This window comes from Amblyomma maculatum, chromosome 10 (assembly GCF_055883805.1).
Source record: "Amblyomma maculatum isolate TAMU_Amacu chromosome 10, ASM5588380v1, whole genome shotgun sequence".
Lineage (NCBI taxonomy): Eukaryota > Metazoa > Arthropoda > Arachnida > Ixodida > Ixodidae > Amblyomma > Amblyomma maculatum.
The window spans coordinates 12,813,922-12,836,312 of NC_139353.1; the positions used below are offsets into that span (position 1 = coordinate 12,813,922).

Here is a 22,391-nt window from a genome sequence, read left to right on the forward strand (position 1 = left end):
AAAAACAAAGCGTTCGAGTACTATGCGATGTCAGTGTACGTTAATTAACCCCAGGTGGTCGATATTTTCAGCGCCCTTTATTACGGTTCCCTAAAAATCCCGTTATACGCGTTCACACGCTAAACACTATAAACCTACGAAACCTAATCCAGAATCACGCGCCAATTGACATATACAGGGCTACAAAAAATAGCGCTCACTAAGCAGCGCGAGTACTTAAATTTCCAGGCAATAACCAGCAAAAATGTGGCAGTGTGAAAATATTTTGTGCATGTTGGCAGCGTTGAATTCATCCGCAGCCTAAATATCATTGTGGTCGACAGCGCTAAGACGCACCTACAGAGGACAGACATAGAAAAGACGACAAAACAGGCGCTTCCGTGCCAGTCTTCTGTCAGCGCTGTCAACCACAGTGGATAAGCACCAAATAGCCAGACAGCTCGTCCTATTCAAGGCGAAATATGCTGCCAGAAGAATGGTCTGAAATGCGCACTCCAAAAAAAAAAAATGAAAGATAGTCATAACATGAAGCTGTGCTATCCACACGAACTACAAATAGTGCTACACCAAGCAGCGCATCCGGACGAAATCTGCTCATACATCACCGTAGCCCCCATCCCGCGAAATATGCATCCTACATACAACAAAGACCGGCGCCTGGCAAGAGTTCGGGCTCTGAGCAAAGTGCACGGAACAAATCCGGAAACGAGATACACTGATGCAGCAAAATACCCGGGAAGACAAGCCCACTCCATTAGCGTCATGGATTCCACATTTACAGAAAAGACCTCTGCAACTATTCCAGCAAATGACACTGCCGCAGCCGAAGAAGCCGCAATTGCATTGGCGGTCTCGACGAGCAAAGAACACGTTGTTATTCTCACTGATTCACAGTCTGAATGCAGAAACTACCAAAAGGGAAGAATTTCCACCATAGCACTTCAAATCCTCCGTCGCACCACAACTCATCATCTCCCAGATACCTACATCATATGGACTCCGGGACACGCTCACTTGGAAGAAAACGAGGCCGCCAACACCTCAGCCCGAGGATATGCTAACCGGGCACCATGTCCAGAGAGGTTTCGGAGCACACATGATGTACCCAAGAAATATACTGACATCCTCCTGCATTACAGCCTTGACAGAAGAAAATATTCGCCGCCCCACAAGAAACTAACCAGAGAAGAAGCAGTCACCCTCCGAAAAATCCAAACCAACAGCCACGTCCACGGCACCTTACTACACAGAATCTCGCCCACCACCTCCAGATATGAATGCGCATTTTGCAACGTACCAAACACCCTACAACATATGGTGTGGGGATGCAAGGGACCAACTGGTACTATAACCACCATGGCCATAACGGAGGAGCAGTGGGCGACTCTGCTGTCAAACCCCAGCCTGGAGGATCAACGTAGTCTGGTCAGCCGGACTCGGGAGATAGCTCGGGTCCACGGCTTCCTGGACTGAAGAGACTGCCCACCTAGGGCTGAATATTTCACGCCTGCTCATAATAAATGTTTTTCTCTCTCTTTACTACTGGTATGCTGATCTTTCTTCATAATGGCGAGGGCTTTCTGTCTAATATTTCAATGCTTAGACAAGAGAAATTTCACAAATTCATGCGCCCTACGAAAGAACACGTCCCTTGGCGAACACGCTTTCGGTTTCGCATTTGTGGCACATGCAGAAAGTCGGAGCCATCGCGGCACGCATCGCGTGACGACAGCGCCATCAGCTCGTTGCGGCGGCGCGACAAGGAACTGCTCTCCCCTCCACTTCCGCTCCCCTTCCCCGGCGTCCGTGCGGTGCGCGTTCAATGGTGGCCGCGCTGTGTCCGTGTGCGTCTTCGCTGCTGTGCTTCCTATCTCAGCCGAATGTGCGGTCATCTGTGAGCCGACGCCAATGCAGGATGGAATAATGATCTCAAGGGGAGGTGCGACGTTGCCGCAGAAGGCGGACGGCAAATATGGCACCGTCGGCGGAGGCGGCTCGCCGACCAATCGCGGCCTACACCACAACGCGGGAACGCTTCATGTGAGTTGTCTTTCAAACCCTCGTCTGCTCTGTCGGCTTGCTTTCACCCCTCTACGACCCCTGGGGCCGCGTGCACAAAGGCTCGTTAGACCCGGTGCCCAGCCCTAGGTGTGATGAAAGCCCGACGCGGCTTCTAACAACGTACCGTCTGATCTCACCATCGACGTCGCGGTGGAGTTCGGTGTTCACTGGCCGCGTCTGTCGCTTTGCGACAGCTAGAATCGAGTACGATATCGAACAAAGCCTAAGTAGCCGATCTCGCTTGCTGTCCTCCGCACGCTGGACCTTTTATATGCCGGCTTCGTAAACTGCACGAAGCGGGCGTAACCAAATGTGCGGCCTTCGGAAGAAAGGTCTGTCTTTCGCCCCCTACGCGTCGGCGGTTCGCTTCTCCTCTCTACGCCTTCCCGCCCCGACTTTCCGGTCTCCCATCTGTGCGCGTCGGCCTCCGCCGGCAGCTTTCGTTTTGGTTGTCGTCTTGCGAAGGACTTGCTGTGACGGCGAGTTTCATTGCGTGTCTCGTCTCGCGGGTGTCTGCGTTTGTTCGTTTGCATCGTCCATGGCATGTCGTCCCCGTGTTTCTGCCTGTCTCACTCTTCAGAGTACTTTGCGCCGATTGCCGCTGTTGCTGCTGCGTGTACCGGAACGCTGGCGAGAACAAGAAAAGGCCGGCACATCGAGCGATTGTCGTCGCCGAGCGCTTGAAACGGAAAAGTGGACACTGCTTCGATCGGCGTCGCGTTCCAGTGCTGCTGGAGCTTTTTGTGTGTGCCCGTTCAGTTGCTACTATTGCTCATGTCGGTGCCTGTTGGAGCAGGCGCTCGATTCTGCCTTTTGTGTCGTTCTTATCTCGGAAACAGTTCCGGTCGCCCGAGTGCGGGAAAGCAGCGATCGAAGCAGTACGAGCAGAAATAAACAGAAAAGAAGAATGAAAATAATCGTCCGTATGCCGAAGCGCAGCTGCATATATGCTAGCACGCGACATTCGGATAGCGCGCGCGGGTGAGGGAAGAATGGGTAGGTGGAGCCGTGTTTTGCTGTTTAGTCTTTTTTTTTTTTTTTTTTTTTGCGTGTACTTCATTGACGAAGTCTGCGCAGTGGTTCGTGACGAATACATCTTCTCTATATGGGAAGTCGCGTTCCCTTGCAGACTCTTCGCAGACGTCTCGTGATTCGATTCCCGGCATCTTGCCGACCTTGCATGTTGTGTTTGATGAAGCTTGATGAAAGGCAGTTTCTTTCGTGGAGCGCCTCTCATGGAAGGCATTCAAGACAGCCGCTATCGTTGCAGTGTTTCACGCATTTGTATTTGTCGAGTCTCGAACTCGCAGAAATACGACGCGGCGAGTCGTATTGTTTTGCCTTAGTGGCAGCTGGCGGTTAATTGTCCTTCCGAGGTCCGTGTTCAGCCTTAGAAAGCCGCAGCAGCTGCGTTTTGCTCGTGTTGATAGTGTGACAGCTCGCCGTTATTGGTGCGATGACGATTGCCTTGGAGAGGTGAAAGCTCCATTTCGAAGTTCACGGTGGCTGCATGATGTGACAACAAAATGTCAACCTTTCTAGTGCGTGTCTCGCTGAAACGCGTGAAAAACGCGTTATATTGTGGCAGGAGAGGATCATATCCGGTATTGTTGACAACTGCTTGATGCTGAGTTTGTTTTTCCCTACTTTACCTTGTTTAACAGTGTCGACGTGCGTCATAATTTTAGTGCTATTGTGTTCCCAGTAACACGTCCCAGCAGCTGCTTGAAATGCACGGGCACAGTTCCACTACGAACTCGCAACTCGGTGACGTGAAAATTTTTCAAATGCGAATGCGGCGCCTTGAGGTCGCCTTTGTACCTTTGTACCTGGCCGGTAAAAAAAGCACGCATGCGTCGTCCAAGGCATCATCATGTACGATTCCGCCGTGTTTTTATTTTATTTTTAATTAACGGGGAAGCTTGACCACAAGAAATTTGAACAGGGAGCGGGTAAGCGGCACGCTGCTCAATTCGGTTCTCTCTCTCTCTCTCTCCGTTTTTTTTTTTTTTTTTTTTTTTTTTTTTTTTTTTTTTTAACAGGACAGTACGTTCATAGTTGGCTTAGTTTATATTTTAGGGCTCTTTAAAAAGGCAGTCATTTGGCGTTCAGGGCAGTTTCCGCTTGTAGTGGGGTGTCGGCATATTGCAGGAGGGGGAAATAGCTGAATGAAATGATGCTAAATCGGCCTAGAGAACGGTTTTAACCAAGGTTTTAATGTGAGAACTGTCCGTTCGTTGAAGACTCCTCACTGCATGTTGATGTTCTTTCCACCGCCTCTTCGTCGGCTTCGGGAGCCAAAGCCATGCATGACTCGCGCTGTACGTGTAAAGGCAGGGCCCGATAATAATAATAATAATAATAATAATAATAATAATAATAATAATAATAATTGGTTCACAAGAAGAGAAAGGCACAGTATTTGTCACACTTGTTTCTGTGGGCACCTGGCCTCCGCCGTAAGAGAAGGGAGGAAGGTGGGAGTGAAAGGGGAGCCGTAGTAGAGTAATTTCGACCACTTGGGGATCTTGAACGTGCGCTGACATCGCACAGCACACGTACGCCTCTTCGTTTCGCCTCCATCGAAACGCAGCCGCCGCGGTCGGGATCGAACCCGGGTACTCCGGCACAGTAGTGGGGCGCAGGGCCTGATACGATGAAGAATACGGTAAAGTGAGAACCCTACAGCGCATTGGTCAGGATTAGTCTAGGTCGTAGTCGGGTGCTGAGACGAGTGGGGAGGTAGACAGCTGTTCTTGAGGACGAGGCTGTGAAAAAGCGCAAAGGGGAGGCAGGCGGGATCACAGTGCAGCAAGAATGCTGGCGAGTCGGCGCGATGTGGTTGGTAAACATTCATTAAAACAGTCAAGGGGCCGAATGCCCAGATCTAGGGGTCGGCCAAGACTACTTGGAATCTGGCAGCATCTAGAGCGAGACCGATGAGAGTTCGTTGGTTGTCCAGGGTAGAGCTGCGCAGACGAGCCTCCCAAATATGTTGTGTTGGTGTTGCCATGTGTTGTCGTATGAAGGAGGTCTGCTGGGATATTGGAGTGGATGGATGGATGGAAACAACTTTATTTAACAAAAAAAAAAAAAAAAAGTCTTCCAGGGTGGTCCCCAGTGTTTACACATCGGCATATATCGTTCAGGAAATATATTATGGAATCTTTTGGGATTGGGGAAAGTGTCCGTCTGGAGTTGGCGCCACATGACGCCCTCTGTCTTTGTTAGTTTTTGGTGCGGACCTGGATAGAGTTGGCGAGAAAGACGAGAGTGTTAGAGCATGGTCGCGTGAAGTGATTATGGTGTCCTTCCTGCCGGTGAAAATGAGAGCAGACTGACAGTGGATGATTAAGGTGAAATGGTTAGTCAGAAAGGAAATCGTGATAAATGCGACACTGTAAGACTGACTGCTGAAAAGAGCAGTTATTGAGTGAAACGATTGGTGCGACTAAAAGAGTAAAAATAAGGACCAAGCATAGAACGATAACAAGGAAATAAACATGAATCATAGCATGAAATAAAATTGGCACGTCTTCGTTGCAGTCATCGTTTCCATGGGTCCCGCCGGGGTTGGCGCAATGGTTAGGGCGCTCGACTACTGTGCCCAAAGTTGCGGGATCGAATCCCGACCTCGTGTTAAGACGTCCGTGTGCTGTGTGATGGCAGTGCACGTGAAAGAACCCCAGGTGGTCGAAATTTCCGCAACCCTCCACTGCGACGCCCTTAACACATAAACTGGCCAGAATAAATGCAGAGTTGAAAAGGCAGTTTCGGATTACTGCGGTTGGTCATCTCGAAGCTTTTTTTTTTTTTTTTTCCGCTCTCAGACATTGATTGTGCTCGCTTTTGTTTGTTTGTTTGTTTGTTTGTTTGTTTGTTTAAGCTCGTTTGGGGAAGCAAGGCAAGAAAGAGTTCGTTGGTGTGTAAGTTGGATTTAAAAATGGACCAGCTTCTTCCCGATATGACGTCAAGACCGAAAAGCGTTTTGAATTGAATGGTGGTATAGCATGTCTTCAAAGATCTACGTCAGTAAAAGGAAAAAGAAATAGTGGCGCACCGCAGTGTGTTGCTGAAACTGCTTGGTCTACGAAAAGCGATACCTGAATTTAATTTCTGATATTTTCAGTAGATTATAAAAGCCCCCTTCGTAGCGGATGTGAACTGTTAATCGCTGGAATGGCGTAATTCGCAGGGACAAGCCAAACAGATAACTGACGGTTCGTCCCTGTAGTGGAGCGTATGTTAATTTCACTATGCCAGCGGAGAGTCGAGTCGGGAGATCGGATTAATGCTGGGGTAGAGTGGGAGTTACTGGCAGCGATATTTGTCGTGCAGTTCACGGTAACCTTGGCAGGTATACTTGTCGTTTTGGAAACAGTAGCGAAGTCAGGAAGGAGCTGCATGGTTCGAGATTTCGAATTAACGAGCAAGGAAAAAAATGTTTCCTTGCCTGAAAATTCGGCCTTAAACTCGGCATTGCTGTTCGGGTCGCATTGAGGAAATTTCGTTCTTGAGAGCCAGGAGCCGAAAAATAAAACACAATATAAATGCATGAATAATATAAAAGACAAGAACATGAAGTAATGAAATTGGTTAGAACGAACAGAAACGTCCTGCTCCCGTACCACACTCACTAATCTACGGGAAAGGAGCAACGGCGCGTGTTCCCTTCTAGCTAAGCGCCCAACGGTCGTCACTTCAGGAAGGCTAGGATAGATATACTGGAAGGGCGCAGCTGTTAATAACGGTCGTCACTTCAGGAAGGCTAGGGTAGATCTACTGGAAGGGCGCAGCTTTTAATTCAACAGTCAGTCATCATGAGCATGAAGTAAGATGAAGTTCTAAGTCAGAATCCGCCCGCACCACTAATGTGTCGCGGGTAGTCATCATGAACAGAAGACAATAAAGTATACTTGGAGATAAGAGAGGTGAATTGACCTCCGCCTTTTTATACAGGGTTGTAAAGTCCGCTTGAAGTTCGTGGAGATTTTGTGGCCAATGTCTGTTTTAATTTCCACAAAGAACGCGTGCCGCGTTGTGAAGAGATCTTTTAGTTATTTTAGTTGGAAACCGAGTCTGGTATTAAAATTTCATGGAAGCTCGCGCACACTTTGGAACAAAGGCGGATAGTTTTTGAGCTAGCGGGCCTCATCACACCACCTCGCGGGCCCAAACTCACCAGGCAACAATAGACGATCCTGCGTCGAGCGCAGGCGGGATCGCTTGCGCATCCCGTACTGATGAACCGAATATGCCCTGCTGAGCATGATATGCTCTGTCTTTTTTGTAAAAAAGAAAAGGGCACCCTGCCGCACGTTTTGGCAAGGAATGCACAAAACTCCAAGACCTCCCTTTCCCGTCAGTACCCCTAATCCCCAACCCCTTGAGCGATGGGAGACCTTATCCAGCCCCGCCCTATCGATTCAGCTCGCACTGACGAACAGGGGTCAGGAGCTGCTGGGAACATATGGGTCCCGCAACTAGGGAACCACCCCGTCTGATGCCTGCATGCACCACCGATTTATTTCGGGCCTAATAAATGTTGACTCCTCCTCCTACGCGTGTTTGAGAAATCTGGTTTTGAATATTGTGTTCTGCGTTCGATTTGTTCATTCCTAGGAAGCGCTTGGTGTTCACTGCGTATACGTGTGGTTTGATTGGTATCAAGAGCCATTGCTTATTTATTTCGCTTTTTTTTTTCTTTTCTTTTTTTACTAAAAGGAGTGCTTCGCCTCGTGTGAACGGTAGCGTGGTGCTCGATTCCCAGTGCGGTCATTGATACTGTCACTCGAACATCGCCCTGTCGCACAAAGAAAGTAAAAAATCTGTGCAGGTGCCTGGTTGTAGAGACAACGGCTGTGCTAGAACGGATGCTCTTAGGCATATTATTTGTAGACTGACAACTGCACTGTACCACTTACAGAGCAGCCGAGCCAAGATTTCACTTTGTTTGCTCCGCTGCACACCGCTCCAGTGCTCTAGACAGGCGTACGAGCTCTCCCCTGACTTTGTGGTCGGCTTCTGTGCCCCTGGTGAGAAATGCTTGCCACAGTGTTATTTGTGAATAGGAAAGAAGCGCGCATCAAAGGAAATGAACGGGAAAATTGGTGTCCCAACTGAAGAGAGCTGCGATATACTTTCAAGCACGCTGCCGCTGTTAAACGCCGGGGAATTATTCGCGACATTTTCTGTCGCTTTATTTACTCGAAATTTTTTCGGAGTCGTGGTCGTTGTTGACATGCCTTGTGAATGGGGAATTTCGCCACTGAGTCAATGCTCTCCGCGGCAGCGCGGAGCGTCGCTTGCCCTTGTGTTCTCCGCATCTGACGTCGTATATACGTAGGCTAGCCGGGCCGCCGCAGTTTGGCGCGGTGCCGAAATATGCCGCCGGTCTTGCTCTGGGTGCAAATCGTCAGCTCGGTTGTGTATTCAGCGTGCGGCTTCCCGCACCCGTTCCTCTCGGTCGGTCATAACAGCGGCGTTGACGTGAACCCGACAGGGCCGCTTTGAGTCTTCACTTGTCGAGTGGACAACCGGTTATCGGATTCGTGTAAATGCCGTTGAGTCTGTTCGAGTCGGAGATGCCCGACTACTGTGTCAGCGTTCCCGCTGGTTCGATTCCGACCGCCGGCGGCTGCGTTTCGATGGAGGCGAAACGGAGAGGCGTCCGTGTGCTGCGCGATGTCCGTGTTCGTTAAAGATCCCCAGGTAGTCGAAATTACTCGTTAGCCCTCCACTACGGCTCCTCTTTCTCTCTTTCTACTTTCACTCTAACCTTCCTACCTTCCATTAAAGCTCGGTTTCGGTGTCCACGGAACAAGTGTGACCAGATACTGCGCCTTTCCCTTCCTGTGGCCCAATTATCATTTATTAAGGCGAAAGCATTTAATCTCTCATCGTTCTCAGCAGGAGCTGTCGGCAGAGAGTGTCACGTTTTCGAGAGCGATAGTTAAAAATAAGTTAATAAACCTTGTCTCCACCGGGAATCGAACCCCCATCTCTTTGATCCAGCCGAGCACTGTATACCAACTGCGCCACGCCCCGGATCGTGAAACGCTCTTCATAATTCCTCTTGTCTACGAGGATGATAGCGGGACCTTTCCTGTAAAATAATTATAGCAAGCCGGTGAAATTTGATGCGCTCAATGAAATGCTGGCTGTGTTCGACACGGGGCGCGCGATGTACCGGCACGACAGGTCATGACGTCGCCAGGCGATTCATGCATATACGAAGCTGACCCACTGGGCGTCCGTGCGGCGCCTTTCATTTTCCGCTTCCTTGAACGCCGCACCACAAAGCAAACAGAAGTAGACCCAGATGTCTAGGAGGCGTTAGTACAGCAGGCATCAGCGGCGTTTGAAATTGATTAACAATGTAGGAAAGGCGCAGTATTTGTCACAATTATCCGCATGTACCAGCAGTAAAGGAAGGCAGGAAGGTGGCACTGAAAGAAGAGAGGGAGATAGAGTTGCCGTTGTGTAGGACTATACGATCCAGCGCGCTATAATGGCCTTCGCCTTATCTCACTTTAGTGGTCCAATTTGCCCTCTAGAATTTTTATTATTTAGCTCGGCGTGACCGTGACCTTTCGTCAGACATGGCAGTAATTCAATTAGTCATGCAATTACTGTATTCATTACTGTAGTTTATTCCTTCTGCCGGTAATTTTTTGCTGTAATGAATTACTTTTCCGATCTAGTAATTTAGTAATGTATTGAATTCTTTAGGGTAGTAATTTCGCAGCATAAGTAATTCCTTTTGAAATTACTATTATTAAAGTGCACCGCTGCTCTTTCAATAGACAACACGGTAGAGTGCCGCGAAAGCAGCAACGGCGCGCGGTAAGCGTGTGCCATCGTAATGGATAGGCATGCAAGAAGAGACAGAATTGAGTAGAATGTAGAACGACATGGGGCGAGGGAGGGGAGAGACAAGCGGAAAGATCCCTAGCCTGAACATTACTGAGCGTAAGTTGCCGAAGTAGATTCCTAGGACCGTGAAAGCAATAAATAACTTAGCTGTTTCCGGATTCGGGGGCTTCAAATGGTGGATACAGCTCCGAATCAGCAAGTCTGTGTTCGCCGCTCGTTTCTGCCTTGAGCGCAATGGAAGAGGCGAGTCTTCGGCCATGTTTCTGCTCAGTTTAGTTGCTGTTGATTTATGCTGGTAATAGCGCGCACTACGGAAAGATGGAGGGATCAGCTGTTTGGGGTGGAATTTGGCGGGAAGATGGAAGAATGTATGCGTCACGTCGTGAGAGAGGTTTTTGTTTTGTTTCCTTAGTTTGCTTATATAGATCAAAACTAGAGAGCAGTTTTTAATTGCATTACTGCAGGAGTAATTCTGGTCTAACGTCATTACTTTTTAGGGGCAGTGATTAGGGATGTATTTTGATTGCATTTTTTTTTGCGATTTTCAGCAATAATTAGTAATGCAATGTAATTCGTTTTCAGAAGTAATTTTGCCTTGTATGCTTCTGGTACGCTCGCGCACTCGGTATATTAAATCCTCTGCCTCGGCTGAGATTCTGGCGGAAAGCGCTCTCGGTACGGAGCCGATCGCACCCGCCGTGAAAACCGGCATTATACTCCGTTTCATACATCAAGTGCAACACTACCAAAGCTACAGCTCTTGTTTGCGCTCTCTGCATCCGCGATAAAAAATACTGCCTGCTCTTGACGAGAGAAAATAATAGTTGCTTTGTCTGCAACCTTAATACATTTTACATTTCCCATCAACTTCATAAAAAGCACCTTTTTTAGGGAGAAAAGGTCGGATTCGGCTAATTTGTATGTTTTTTTATGTCGTTTTTGTTCGTGCCGCGTTTTGCCGCCGCGCAACCTTGCCAGCTGTGCCACCAGATGGCGCTGGCTGTGCCCTCCGCGCTGCGCATCTCTTTTTGAGAAAATGGTTCTTTGGTGCGCATTTTTTCTATAACATCCGCTCTGTGAAGATGTCTAAGCATGCGAAGCATGTTATTGCAAACGTGTATGCTCGGAATAGAGCCCGTTTCGGCAGAAACCACTCGCCTACAGAACGAGCGCGTAGTGATACGCCTCCTGATTTTTTTCTTGCGGACTACTTGCGTAGCTTTCGCTGCGTTGCACCTGATGTATGAAACGGAGTATAGGAAAGGAGAAAACGTTAATTGTTCCGGTAGTGGAGGAGACATTCCGTCTGCTGTGTGAAGTTATGTACCTCGTGAAGGGTAAGCACGAATACTGTAATGACAGCCTTTGAGATTTAGAAGCTGTTAGCAAAGTTCCCTGCGTGTCATTATCCGTTATTGTATAAAGCTGTGGATTTCTATAGAAAATGGCATCGCAACAGGGGTTCATGGATAATCTTATAGGCAGGTGAAATTAGGTTATTATTTACGCTATAACGTAGACGTAGATAGTGCATGACGGATATGATTGGTAGTCATGTCCAAGATGCCTTTGGCCTTCGCTGTCTGTACTTGTCCGCTGCGACACGGCGAACAACTGTGACAATTTTTTTTTTTTTTCCTGTTCACTACATCACCCATGCGGCTCCGGTGTTATGTAAGCGAGGGTTGACACATGGTGGGCTTGCATTTTCTTTGGGAAGGCACTCGTCTGGAGCCATGCGCAGTAATATTTCAGTGTCACAGAATGAGGACGACTGATTCGAGTGCGCCAGTAGTCCTTTCCCGTGCGAGTTCTGTCTCTCCGTCACTGTTTCTCAAAGAAAAAGAAAAAGTGTGATGAAAGGACGTTCGGGGCCGGACCAGTGTAACGATTGTGTGCCGCGGTTCTTTCATGACCTTTAATTCGTTTTGTCGATCACCGTTCGATTTCGAGCAACTCCACATTCACTGCTTCCGCCGACACCTGCCAGTGGACGTGGAGTGGAGAGATTGAATGGAGCCCTCTTTATTCCACTCGGAGTTAACAGTTTTTTTTTTGTATTAATGTTTACTATGGATTTCTTCCTAGTAGGGGGTGAAGGTCTCAGGTGGTGCAACCGAAGCAGGTAAGTAGACGCTTACTATACCTCTCGTAGGTCTGTAGCACGGTGGTGTGACGAAAGCGAGACATAAATTCGCGTCTGTCTGTCCACTCGTGCTCGGCGCGAACTCACCGCCGGTTTCGTCAGGCTGTCTGCCGCCCCCATTCCGTCAGTTCACTCACATCTGTCAAAGTGTGACGTCACAGGCAAAAAGCACCGTAGCGCCTGCTTAAGCCCGTCCCGCCGGAGAGTAGTCGCGACTCGCCCGGCTGCTGCCTTGCTCGCGCGTCGTGTGCGCGTCCTGTTTCGTCCAGTTTCTTTTCGCATTTCGCACATTCCGGTGGCCGCCTCAGTGCGGCCGGCCCCATATTGTGTACGGCGTTACACTTCCGCGGTGATGGCTTTTCGGTGTCCGAAGGTGTGGCCGCGATCGAGAACTACTGCCTCAACCTTACGGTCAACTAGTTTAGTGGTCTTGAATTGGCCCGGGGAGTCGGGCCGAATTAGTCTTGTGATCCGGACCGGCGCGCGCTTCCTCAGTCATTGTGTGTGTCCGCTTCCTTTGTCTATATTATTTGGGCTAACTTCTTCGTGGCTAACGTGAAAAGGGAAGTTTTCGTCTTTTCGGTGACGCTGTCTTAAAGCCGGTTACTTGCTTGACTAGCGCACGGGAGCGCCGGCGACCCGTTGTGGTACTGACCCGGTTCGGATCTCGCATACGTTGTACATACAGAGCCCACAGACCCCGCGGAACGGCTTCGCTGTAGAAGAGTGGACGACGTACTTCGCTCCTTGCGGAGCTTCGCGAAGTCAGCCTACTCGGCAGTATATATTACGTGCGCTTCCTTAAGCCTTCTATACCCCGACCTTTTCTCCTGCGTAGGTCAAAGCGCTGCTAGCTAGCTGTCTCATTAGTTTCGATAATTGGGTCATTCCAAGGCACCGCTATCCCTTCCACCTCTCTGGAATATACTGAACCTGTACTGGTATGCGTTCTGAAAGCGGCGACTGTGGGGGAGGACTGCTTGGCCTTCCGCGCTGACTTGGCTGCGCGCCTGTGACTGCGGTTATTCTTATTAATATTTGGGCTGGTCACACACAGACAGACGCGAGCGGAATTCGTCTCGTGTGCAGTTTCTGAATCGCTTTCTCTTCCAGATGTTGTGCGCACACGAAGACAAACGCAAGCAGATGTCTTGTGCACATTTTCAAGCAGTTCGCGCGGGCGCGCCCTCACTCTGCAGGCGGCAGGCGCGTGTCTCGCACTGTAAGAGAGATTGAGGGGCACGTACGTACCTGGCGCCCCTGTGTATATACTGATGCAGCTCTGACAGGACAAAGCGACGTGGTGGCCACGTCACCTCCTCGTGCGTCGGTGAACGGGGGTGTGCATGTGTACTGTGCGGTATGGGTAGGTTTGTGCACGGTACGTGCATCATTCTGTTGCGGGGCCGCGTAGTGGCTAACCTTCGTTGTTCGTTTTATTCTGTTTGAAGGGGTGGGTTTGATGGAGGGGAAACGGAGTGACTGTTCGATGCCAATGCACGTTGTAGTAGGGCCCCAGGCGGTAGAAATTATCCTGAACCCTCTGCTACAGTGTCGCTCATACCCCGAGTCGTTTGGGATCTTAAACCCTGTATGCTAATCAATTTTTTTTTTTTTTTCATGGAGAACGAAGTTACAGGTACCTCACAGTGCTCCGAGCTTTATTTTGGGTACGTCTGGGGTAAGTGCAAACTGCTTGCTTCGGTATAGTTTATGGAGTTTGCGAGACTAAAGGCGTCCGTAAAGCGCCTGAAATATCCGGCGTGGGATCATGTAATACGCCTCTTTTTGCATGAAATGAGAATTCAACGCAGTCCTTTTCACTCGGCTTCGTTTTGTTGCAACGGCTCTGTTATTTGGCATGCTTGTTAACGCTGTTCACATTTAACCGCAGGGAGACTTTCCTCGGATTTGCTCCGGTAGCCACGCGCTGCAAGAATATATACGCCCACATGCAAACTTTCACTGTTAGTAGTTCGTGTAAAAGCGAGCGCGTGCGATGGGCACGTATGTCTCTCCGTGTTTGAATGTTTTACAGAGGAAAAGCATCCGTCAGTCTTGACAGCATTTTACGTTCTTCCGCGCCTCTTTCGAGTCTATAGCCTTGCTTGCTTTAAGCGTTTGGCATTACTCACAAGCACCGGGTCACGCATGGTTGTCAGCGGTGCTCCTTAGCATATGTATACAGTACATGCAGTATGTATATAGCGACGTTGAAATACAGTTCGCGGGCAGGTTTTGCGACGACCTTTCGTGGGCGCGCTGTAGCGAGAGAGAAGCAGCTGCCGTCAGCGCGGCCCGCGGATGATTGATGCCCGTGGACCGGAGTCCCATCGTAGGTGGCGAGAGCTTTGTTTTCGTCCAACCTTTTGGGCTTTGCGAATGGTCGCCTTAACACCGGGCGATTTCTGCAGCGGCTAGCTCAGCGAAGACCGGCCTAGGTGAAGCGCTTGTTCCACATTTGCCGTCGCTTAATCGTAGAGGGGGCTCTGGGGATTGTTATGGACACCTGGGGAGAAAGGTCATCAGTATCGGCTCTCGCATTGCAGTTGCCTATAGCTTTAGCTGCAGCGGTGGCGTAGCGGTAGAACATCCGCCTTGCATGCAAGAGGACCGGGGCTCAAATCCCGGTGCCGCGCAATTCTCCACCGGATTAAAAAAAAAAAAAAAATAAGTGTGTCGATGGAATTGCATAAACAGGTTTGGGGTGCGACCTGATGCCGGTGAACACCTCCGGCAACGCACTCCCTCACCAGAACAGGAGTTGGCCACCCTGGTGCAGTAATTGGCCGCAACCTCTCATGATAAGCTCCACAAAATTAGCCTAAATCTGAAGAAGGAACGCAACAGAGTAGTAAGAAAGAAACCCATCAACGAATTAGCGGTGAGGGGGAGGGCAGAAGAGTTCAGGATCTCGCTACAGAATAGGTATTCAGCTCTAACCGAGGATGGCGACATTACCCTAGAAGCAAGGAACAATAATTTCACAGATATCATTACTGAGTGCGCGGTAGAAGTAGGCGGTAGGACAGTTAGAGAGGATACCGGTAAGCTGTCTAAGGAGACGAAAGATTTGATTAAGAAACGCCAGAGAATGAAAGCTTCCAATCCAACAGACCGGATCGAATTGGCCGAGATATCAAAACTAATCAATAAGCGCAAGGTGGCCGATATAAGGAAGTATAACATGGAGAAAATTGAGCATGCTGTAAAGAACGGGGGAAGCCTTAAAGCGGTAAAGAAGAAATTGGGCATAGGCAAAAACCAGATGTATGCGATAAGGGACAAGGCGGGCAACGTCATCACGAATATGGATAAGATAGTCAAAGTAGCCGAGGAGTTCTATACAAATCTCTACAGTAGCCAAAGTAGTCAGGACCGTAATGAGATTGGCGGTAGGCACTAACATGCAGACGTTCCACCAGTGACGAAGGACGAGGTCAAGAAAGCATTAGAAACTATGAAAAGGGGGAAATCAGCTGGAGAGGATCAGATAACTACGGATTTGCTGAAGGACGGGGGGGGGGGGGGGGGGGGGGGGGATATCGTGTTAGAAAAACTGGCCACCTTGTATACGCAGTGCCTGGTGTCATCGACGGTACCGGAGCCATGGAAGAATGCAAACATTATCCTCATTCATAAGAAAGAGGACTCTAAGGACCTTAAAAATTACAGACCAATCAGCTTACTGTCTGTTACGTATAAGGTATTTACTAAAGTAATCGCTAATAGAATCAGGGCAACCTTAGACTGCAATCAAGCAAAGGATCAAGCAGGGTTTCGGAAACGGTACTCTACTATCGATCATATCCATACCATCACTCAGGTGATAGAAAAATGCTCGGAATATAACCAGCCCTTATACATAGCATTCATTGATTACGAAAAAGCATTTGACTCAGTTGAAACCTCGGCGGTGATGCAGGCATTGCAAAATCAGGGGGTAGACGAGCCGTACGTGAAAGTGCTGGAAGATATATACAGTGGCTGCACAGCAACCATAGTTCTGCATAAAGAAAGTAACAAAATTCCCATAAAGAAAGGTGTTAGGCAAGGAGACACAATCTCCCCAGTACTATTCACAGCTTGCTTAGAGGAAGTATTCAGAGACTTGGAATGGGAGGAGTTAGGGATAAGGGTAGATGGAGAATACCTCAGTAATCTGCGATTTGCTGATGACATTGCCTTGCTAAGCAACTCGGGAGATGAACTACAAATATTGATTGATGACCTAGACAGGAAAAGTAGAAAGGTAGGCTTGAAAATCAATATGCAGAATACTAAGGTAATGTTCAACAGCCTCGGGAAGGAACAGCAGTTTACATTAGGTAGCGAATTACTGGAAGTAGTTGGCGAATATGTCTACTTAGGACAGGTAGTAACCGCAGCTCCGGACCATGAAAAGGAAATAACAAGAAGAATAAGATTGGGATGGAGCACATTTGGCAAGCACTCGCAGATTATGTCTAGCAGCTTACCGGTATCGCTAAAGAGGAAAGTATATAACAGTTGCATCTTACCTGTACTCACCTATGGCGCTGAAACGTGGAGGCTAACCAAGAGAGCTCTACTTGAGTTGAGGACAACCCAGAGGGCTATGGAACGAAAAATGGTAGGGGTAACATTAAGAGATAGGAAGAGTGCAGAGTGGGTCAGAGAAATAACTCAAGTTACCGACATTCTAGTGGAAATTAAGAAGAAGAAATGGACATGGGCAGGACATGTAGTGCGAAGAGAGGATAACCGATGGTCGCTTAGGGGTAACAAACTGGATTCCAAGGGAAGGAAAGCGTAGCAGGGGGCGGCAGAAAGTTAGGTGGCGGATGAGATTAAGAAGTTCGCAGGGGTCAAGTGGATGCAGCTAGCACAGAACTGGGTTAAGTGGAGAAATATGGGAGAGGCCTTCGCCCTGCAGTGGGTATAGTCAAGCTGATGATGATGATGATAGCTTTAACACAGTCTGAGGAGAACTCTTCGTAGAAACGTATAGATGAGAGTCCACGTAGCTGAAAGGTTGAAGGAAACCGGTGGCGCCGATGTTGTTGCAATCGCTATTGCGTTTCTCCTATGCCTTGTACCGTGATGCGGAGTGATGTCCCTTGTTGCGCAGATACACTTTTTTCTCTTGGTTAGTTTCTGCAGCCGAGGGTTTGGTGTAATTCATTAGGTCTGTGGTCGCATTGTGAATCGCTCACGAATTCTCGGCGTCCGGGATGACCGAACGAACCATTCATGGTCGCGAAGGGCTCTCAATCGTCACTCTGGCCAGGTGAGCTGGGTTTAAGTTGGGAATTTTCGATGGCGAAGAAACATTTCGAGGATATAGATTAAAGGACTGGCCGAGAGCTTTAATTTCGCCAGTAATTTGATTTCGCGAAGTGCAAGTCGGCACAGAAGCCGATCAGCGAAGAACGACTCGTTTTTCACAGCGCATATATTAGAGACCACGAAAAGCTGTTTACCAAAACTCGCATGAACGAACAATCGGTATTCCATCGGTACTCCCCGCAACTAAGTAATATTTGCGTCACTTGAGAGGGCGTACGCAGAAAGCCCAGATGACGTCAACGGGAAGAGGACAGTACGAACGCGTGCTGATGTGTCGCCCTAATCGATTTCCAGCGGTCGACAGGAACACGTTTTGAGGATTATTTATATGGCTTACAGGTTCCACACAGAGCTTTTAAATTATACTCGACTACTGATACAGGCCACTTCTACGATATGTTAAACTAGAGTATTATCAGGGATACCGTTTCAGGGTCCCATTAACTTTCTTCCGCAAAATGCTCAATAATCATGCAGTGCGCACTTGTGTGCGCCACCCCTAATTGACTCATGTCGCCCTTACCATTCAATGTGCTAAAAAAGCGGGTGAAGCGGATCATAAATATATAGGCAGTCGTGCCTTGAGCTGGTCTCATCTATCGTTACTTATACATTGCGCCTAACTCGTTTCAAAAGGCGCTTGATTGCGCCGCGCATAACAAAAGAAAAACATCCACGTGCGTAGATTTATGAGGGACACTCTGAAAATATCTCATTTTCTCCTCGCAGTATCTTTCATTTCTCTTTCTCTCGAAGCCTCCGCCTCTCAGGATTTTTTCGTATATTAACAAGGAGACTCATTGTTAGTTACGCATGCGTTCCACCCCCTCTGGGCTGTGTGGCGCTGAGCGTTGTCGTGCGCCGGACTCGTACGGAGGTTCCAAACGTCACTCTTCGGTGTAGTTGTCGAGCAAAGCGTGGAGAGGGAGACTTGATTGATGGGGCACCTGCAGACGAGTGTGCGCTGCCGGTTCCTCGCTCCCAGTGTGCGGGCCCCGGGTATAGGACCGCTCTCCTCTGTCGGACAGAATAACGTGCTGCAGCAGTAAGGCAGCAGGAAAAAAAAAGTAACATCCGTTCGTTTTTGCGGTTTTTGTGCAGCTGACAGCTCTGCAGCGGCGGACTGCACGCGTTCTCGGACGCTGACGCATCAGCGCCGCACATTTCTTTTTTCTGCCATGTAAAAAAATATAACAAAAATGATCTAGCAGCGTTGTCTGACGAGGTTCGTTATGATCGGAAACATATTGTCACGATCCGTCGCCGGTTCTTGCATAGTACCGGTCGAGATTTCGTCATCCGGCGCGCTGCGCTGTTTCCGGAATTTGTTTCAGGCAGATATTTTTTTTTTTTTTTGCTTTGACGGCATGCTGTTGCAGGAGGATTCTTATTAACTCGTTATCATTGGCAGTCCCATCGTGAAGAAGAGGCGGCGTTCATAGAATAATACTACCACCCACGGCCACATCACCACAATAGCCAGATGTTGTCTGGTTGGCAGCAGGTAGAATGGGAAGGAAATTTCATATTTAGGAGAGGGAAAGGAGAGAATGTGGCTGCCATGGAAAGAATGTTATTATAGACCCGGCAAAGAACGATGCAAAGTTGCTCAGCTGCTTTCTCAGAAAAGTTGTGCAACTATACGTGGGAAAATATAAAAGATACGAAGGGAAGGTATGTATAAGAGAATCGATAGAACGCGAGAACATGTAATCCCAACGCATTGTAAGAACGTAGCGACAATTAAAGTTTCCGTAATATTTTTTTATTTTTGTTTTTAGTTTTCTTGTGTTACAATAGGGGCCGTTGTTATTAGACCTAGTGTTTTTTTTTTTTTTTCTTTTTTTAAGTGGTGGCTTTAATAGGGAGATCAGGTTTAATGCCAAGGAAAGGTTCCAGACTCGCTTCTATACCCACTACAGGGGTAATTACAGGGGACGAGTGGTGGTAAAATGTCAGGTGTTGGCGGTGATGATCTCTGAGAACAGTGATCATCTTCTGCTGCCCCTTCTGTCGCTTACCGGACCACAAAAGGAGGCAGAACCCGGATTGAAATGTGCTAATGTGGCAACACAAATCAAGGGGTGTTCGCACTAGTTCGCCTTTTCTGTTCTTTTCTTAACCACGCTGTAAAAATAAAAAGCTACAGCAGTCGCACCTCGATGATACATTCATGCCCGTTTAGATACACCGCTTGATAATGCAGATGTCACGCTTCGGGCATGTATATATAACGACGCATCCAGGAGTACGCTCCGAGAGTCTAGCTGGAGCGTTCGAACGCGTGCTGTCGTGTTTGCGGACACGTGATAGTTTGGGCTCGTGTAAGTTCGCCTGCCTGCTTTACATGGCGCCGACATTTCCGTCTTAGCGCGGCGTGGTCGAAGATCACGTTCCCGGACGGGCTGATAGCTATCGCTCTGTAGGATATCTCTCGGCGAAAGCGTGCACCGCAACTCTTCGGTGTCGCGGACGCCGCGTGGTGCAGCTGTTTTGCCGCTGCCTTTATTTCCGCTATTAGGCATAAGCAAGGTGCAAGAACATCCCGTCCTTGCAGCTCGTGATAACAGCCACACCATTCAGTCAGTGTCAGCGACGTGTCTTGTTGCGTCAGGCGCAGTGGAGGTTAACTCTTTCGCTACCGCGCCATAGGCCATCAGACATATATGTCCGACGATTTGAAAATGCCGCCAAACAAAAATTGAAGCCAGTTTTCACGGACAAGCTGCGCCATCTAGTTTGTTTTTCTGCAACTAACTCGTTTTCAGTTTTGTTTTCTGCATTTCTAACGTGAGGGGGCGTCGCGAAAGCTGAAACTTTGACAGGGCATAGGAGCGTCAGTCCGCGACCATGGCGTCCGTTTCGCTCCGCGCTCGCCAAAAGCAGAAGCCAAAACCGAGCACGTCTGCTGCTTCTGATGCCGCTTTTTGCGATGAGAGCAGCAGTGATGAGTCTGAGAATGACGTACAAACGTCAGATTTCAGCTCGGACAGCGACACTTCGTCTCAGAGGCCACGCCCCCATTCCACCCATAGAGCCCATTCGCCACCAACCGAAAAAAATGGAGAAAAGGAGGAACTGTAAGCTCTGCTATCAGAAAACAAAAGCAGAGCTCAGAACAAATGTTATGTGCAGCACATGCCAGATATACCTCTGCTTCACTTCCTCACGTGACTGCTTCTCAGAGTGGCACAGCTCTCATGACCCTTGACTTGAAAGGCCATGAAAAGTGTAGTGATTTTTTCACAAAGCTGAGACTTGCAGGAATGACAGCTACGAACATGTGCAGCAGTTTGTATATTTCAGTTTTTTTTCTAATCAAGTTTGGGCTCAGTGTCGCCGCTTATTTGTGTTTTGCTTGTCTTCTTTTTTTGTGTTCTCATCATATATAGAAAATAAACTTTCAAAATCTATTGCACACGCAACTCTAGAAATTGTTTTATTCAAAAGTGTAAATAATAAGCTACAATTTGGTACATTGCGATGCGCAATCCATTGAGCGTTTCTTGAAGAAATAATTTTTGTTTCCAGGCACCCAAAATCGGCCATTTTTCCGCGGTAGCGAAAGAGTTAAGCTGTACGTATACCTCCTCCTCCTCCGCTGATGTCAGTCGATTGGCGCAACGGGCGCCTCGTACATCTTCGCACCGCGTGAATAGGCGTCATGGCCTGTTTGCGTTGGGTCGGAGGGCATTGTTGCTCTAGTGGGCCTCATGTGTGAGTGTGCATAGACGACCTTTCACATCCCTTCTTTCTGCGATTGTCTGTCTCTCTCTGATGGATTTGCGAAGAAGGAGTGGAAGAAAATGCCCCTTGATTATTTCCCTGCCTTTACCGAACCGACCGAGAGTTCAAGATTGTTTTTTGCCTTCCTTGCCGGAGAGACGCTGTAGTACCGGTGGAGTTTAGGACTGTATTTCTCTTGAAGGCAGTGGACAGCGGGAGATTCCTGCGCACTTTGAAGGAAATATATGCCACCGCCCTCCCTTCACGCATACTTCAGATCTGCTGGCGTGGTGGCATCAGAAGGTGGCAGATGGAGTGATATCCTATGGTCGCACTGACCTTGTATGACAGCACGGAAAACGCACGTGGACGATATAAGTGCAGAACAGTTTGTTTCCTTACCCCTGCGAGTCTTTGGAGTTTTCCTCGTTGCTTATTGTGGAATGCTGTCCGGCAGATGCCGCGCCCACCGAAACGCGTTCCTTCACAAACTAATGCCAAAGCAGCGAACTCGTAAAGGAATGCCGAAGCGGCGAACTCTTGTTCTCGAGTGCCTTACATGTAATTGCATGGATTCTGCAGCGGCCTTGATCAAATTGGCCCGGCATGGACGGTGCTGAAGCCAGACAATTTTAACGGCGAGACATCGAGGCAAGGACGGTGAGGGAGGTCTTCGATGTGTGCTGCCTTTAGGTTTGTTGAGTCGGCCTGACGTATAAGTTAAGGCGCGTGTAGAGCGAACAGTCCTCTCTGCACGCTACTGTGCCATGCTAACGTCGCTTTCTGTAAAGCTGTTGTCCTTTCTTTTTGAAGCTTTGAATTGCATCTTATATAGGTAGACGGCCAGCGGTGCGAAGTTGTCCATCGCTTCAGGAGGTTGCATCAGCCGGAGAAACCGTCATGACGGCGGGAATAGGCTGATCGCGGCCACCCTTCGTCTGCAGCTGGCTCCAGTGTGAAAGGAAACGCACTAGCTTCATCGGAGCAGCAGCTGCTGTACAAGTAGGAGCGAGCAAGTACGTCTTTTGTGTTAAAATGCTCCTATTTTGAGTTGACAACGTTCACGGGGCGTTTTCCGCTTCAGCTGGTAGTAACGGCAGAAATTCGTCCTCGTGTGCAAAATGGTTGTTCCGTCCCATATTGGAGCTGCGGCCTACGCACAGACGCGGGGATCTTTTAAGTTCTTCGTCATCTCCACTGTATGTATCGATATCTTCGCGGCAGTTGAGGGGGCCATTCCTGAATTCTAGCGTAG

General features: G+C 48.7%; 1 protein-coding gene across 1 annotated transcript in view; it reads left to right on the top strand.

Moving 5' to 3' along the window:
• The first annotated feature begins 1,780 nt into the window (after positions 1-1,780).
• LOC146175634 (acyl-CoA:lysophosphatidylglycerol acyltransferase 1-like) overlaps positions 1,781-22,391 on the top strand; it is a 128,339-nt gene continuing 107,728 nt past the window's right edge. The window contains exon 1 of the mRNA XM_084582027.1: positions 1,781-2,040. Within this exon, the coding sequence (XP_084438153.1) occupies positions 1,909-2,040 (132 nt within the window). The 5' untranslated portion in view covers positions 1,781-1,908. The remainder of the gene's footprint in view (positions 2,041-22,391) is intronic.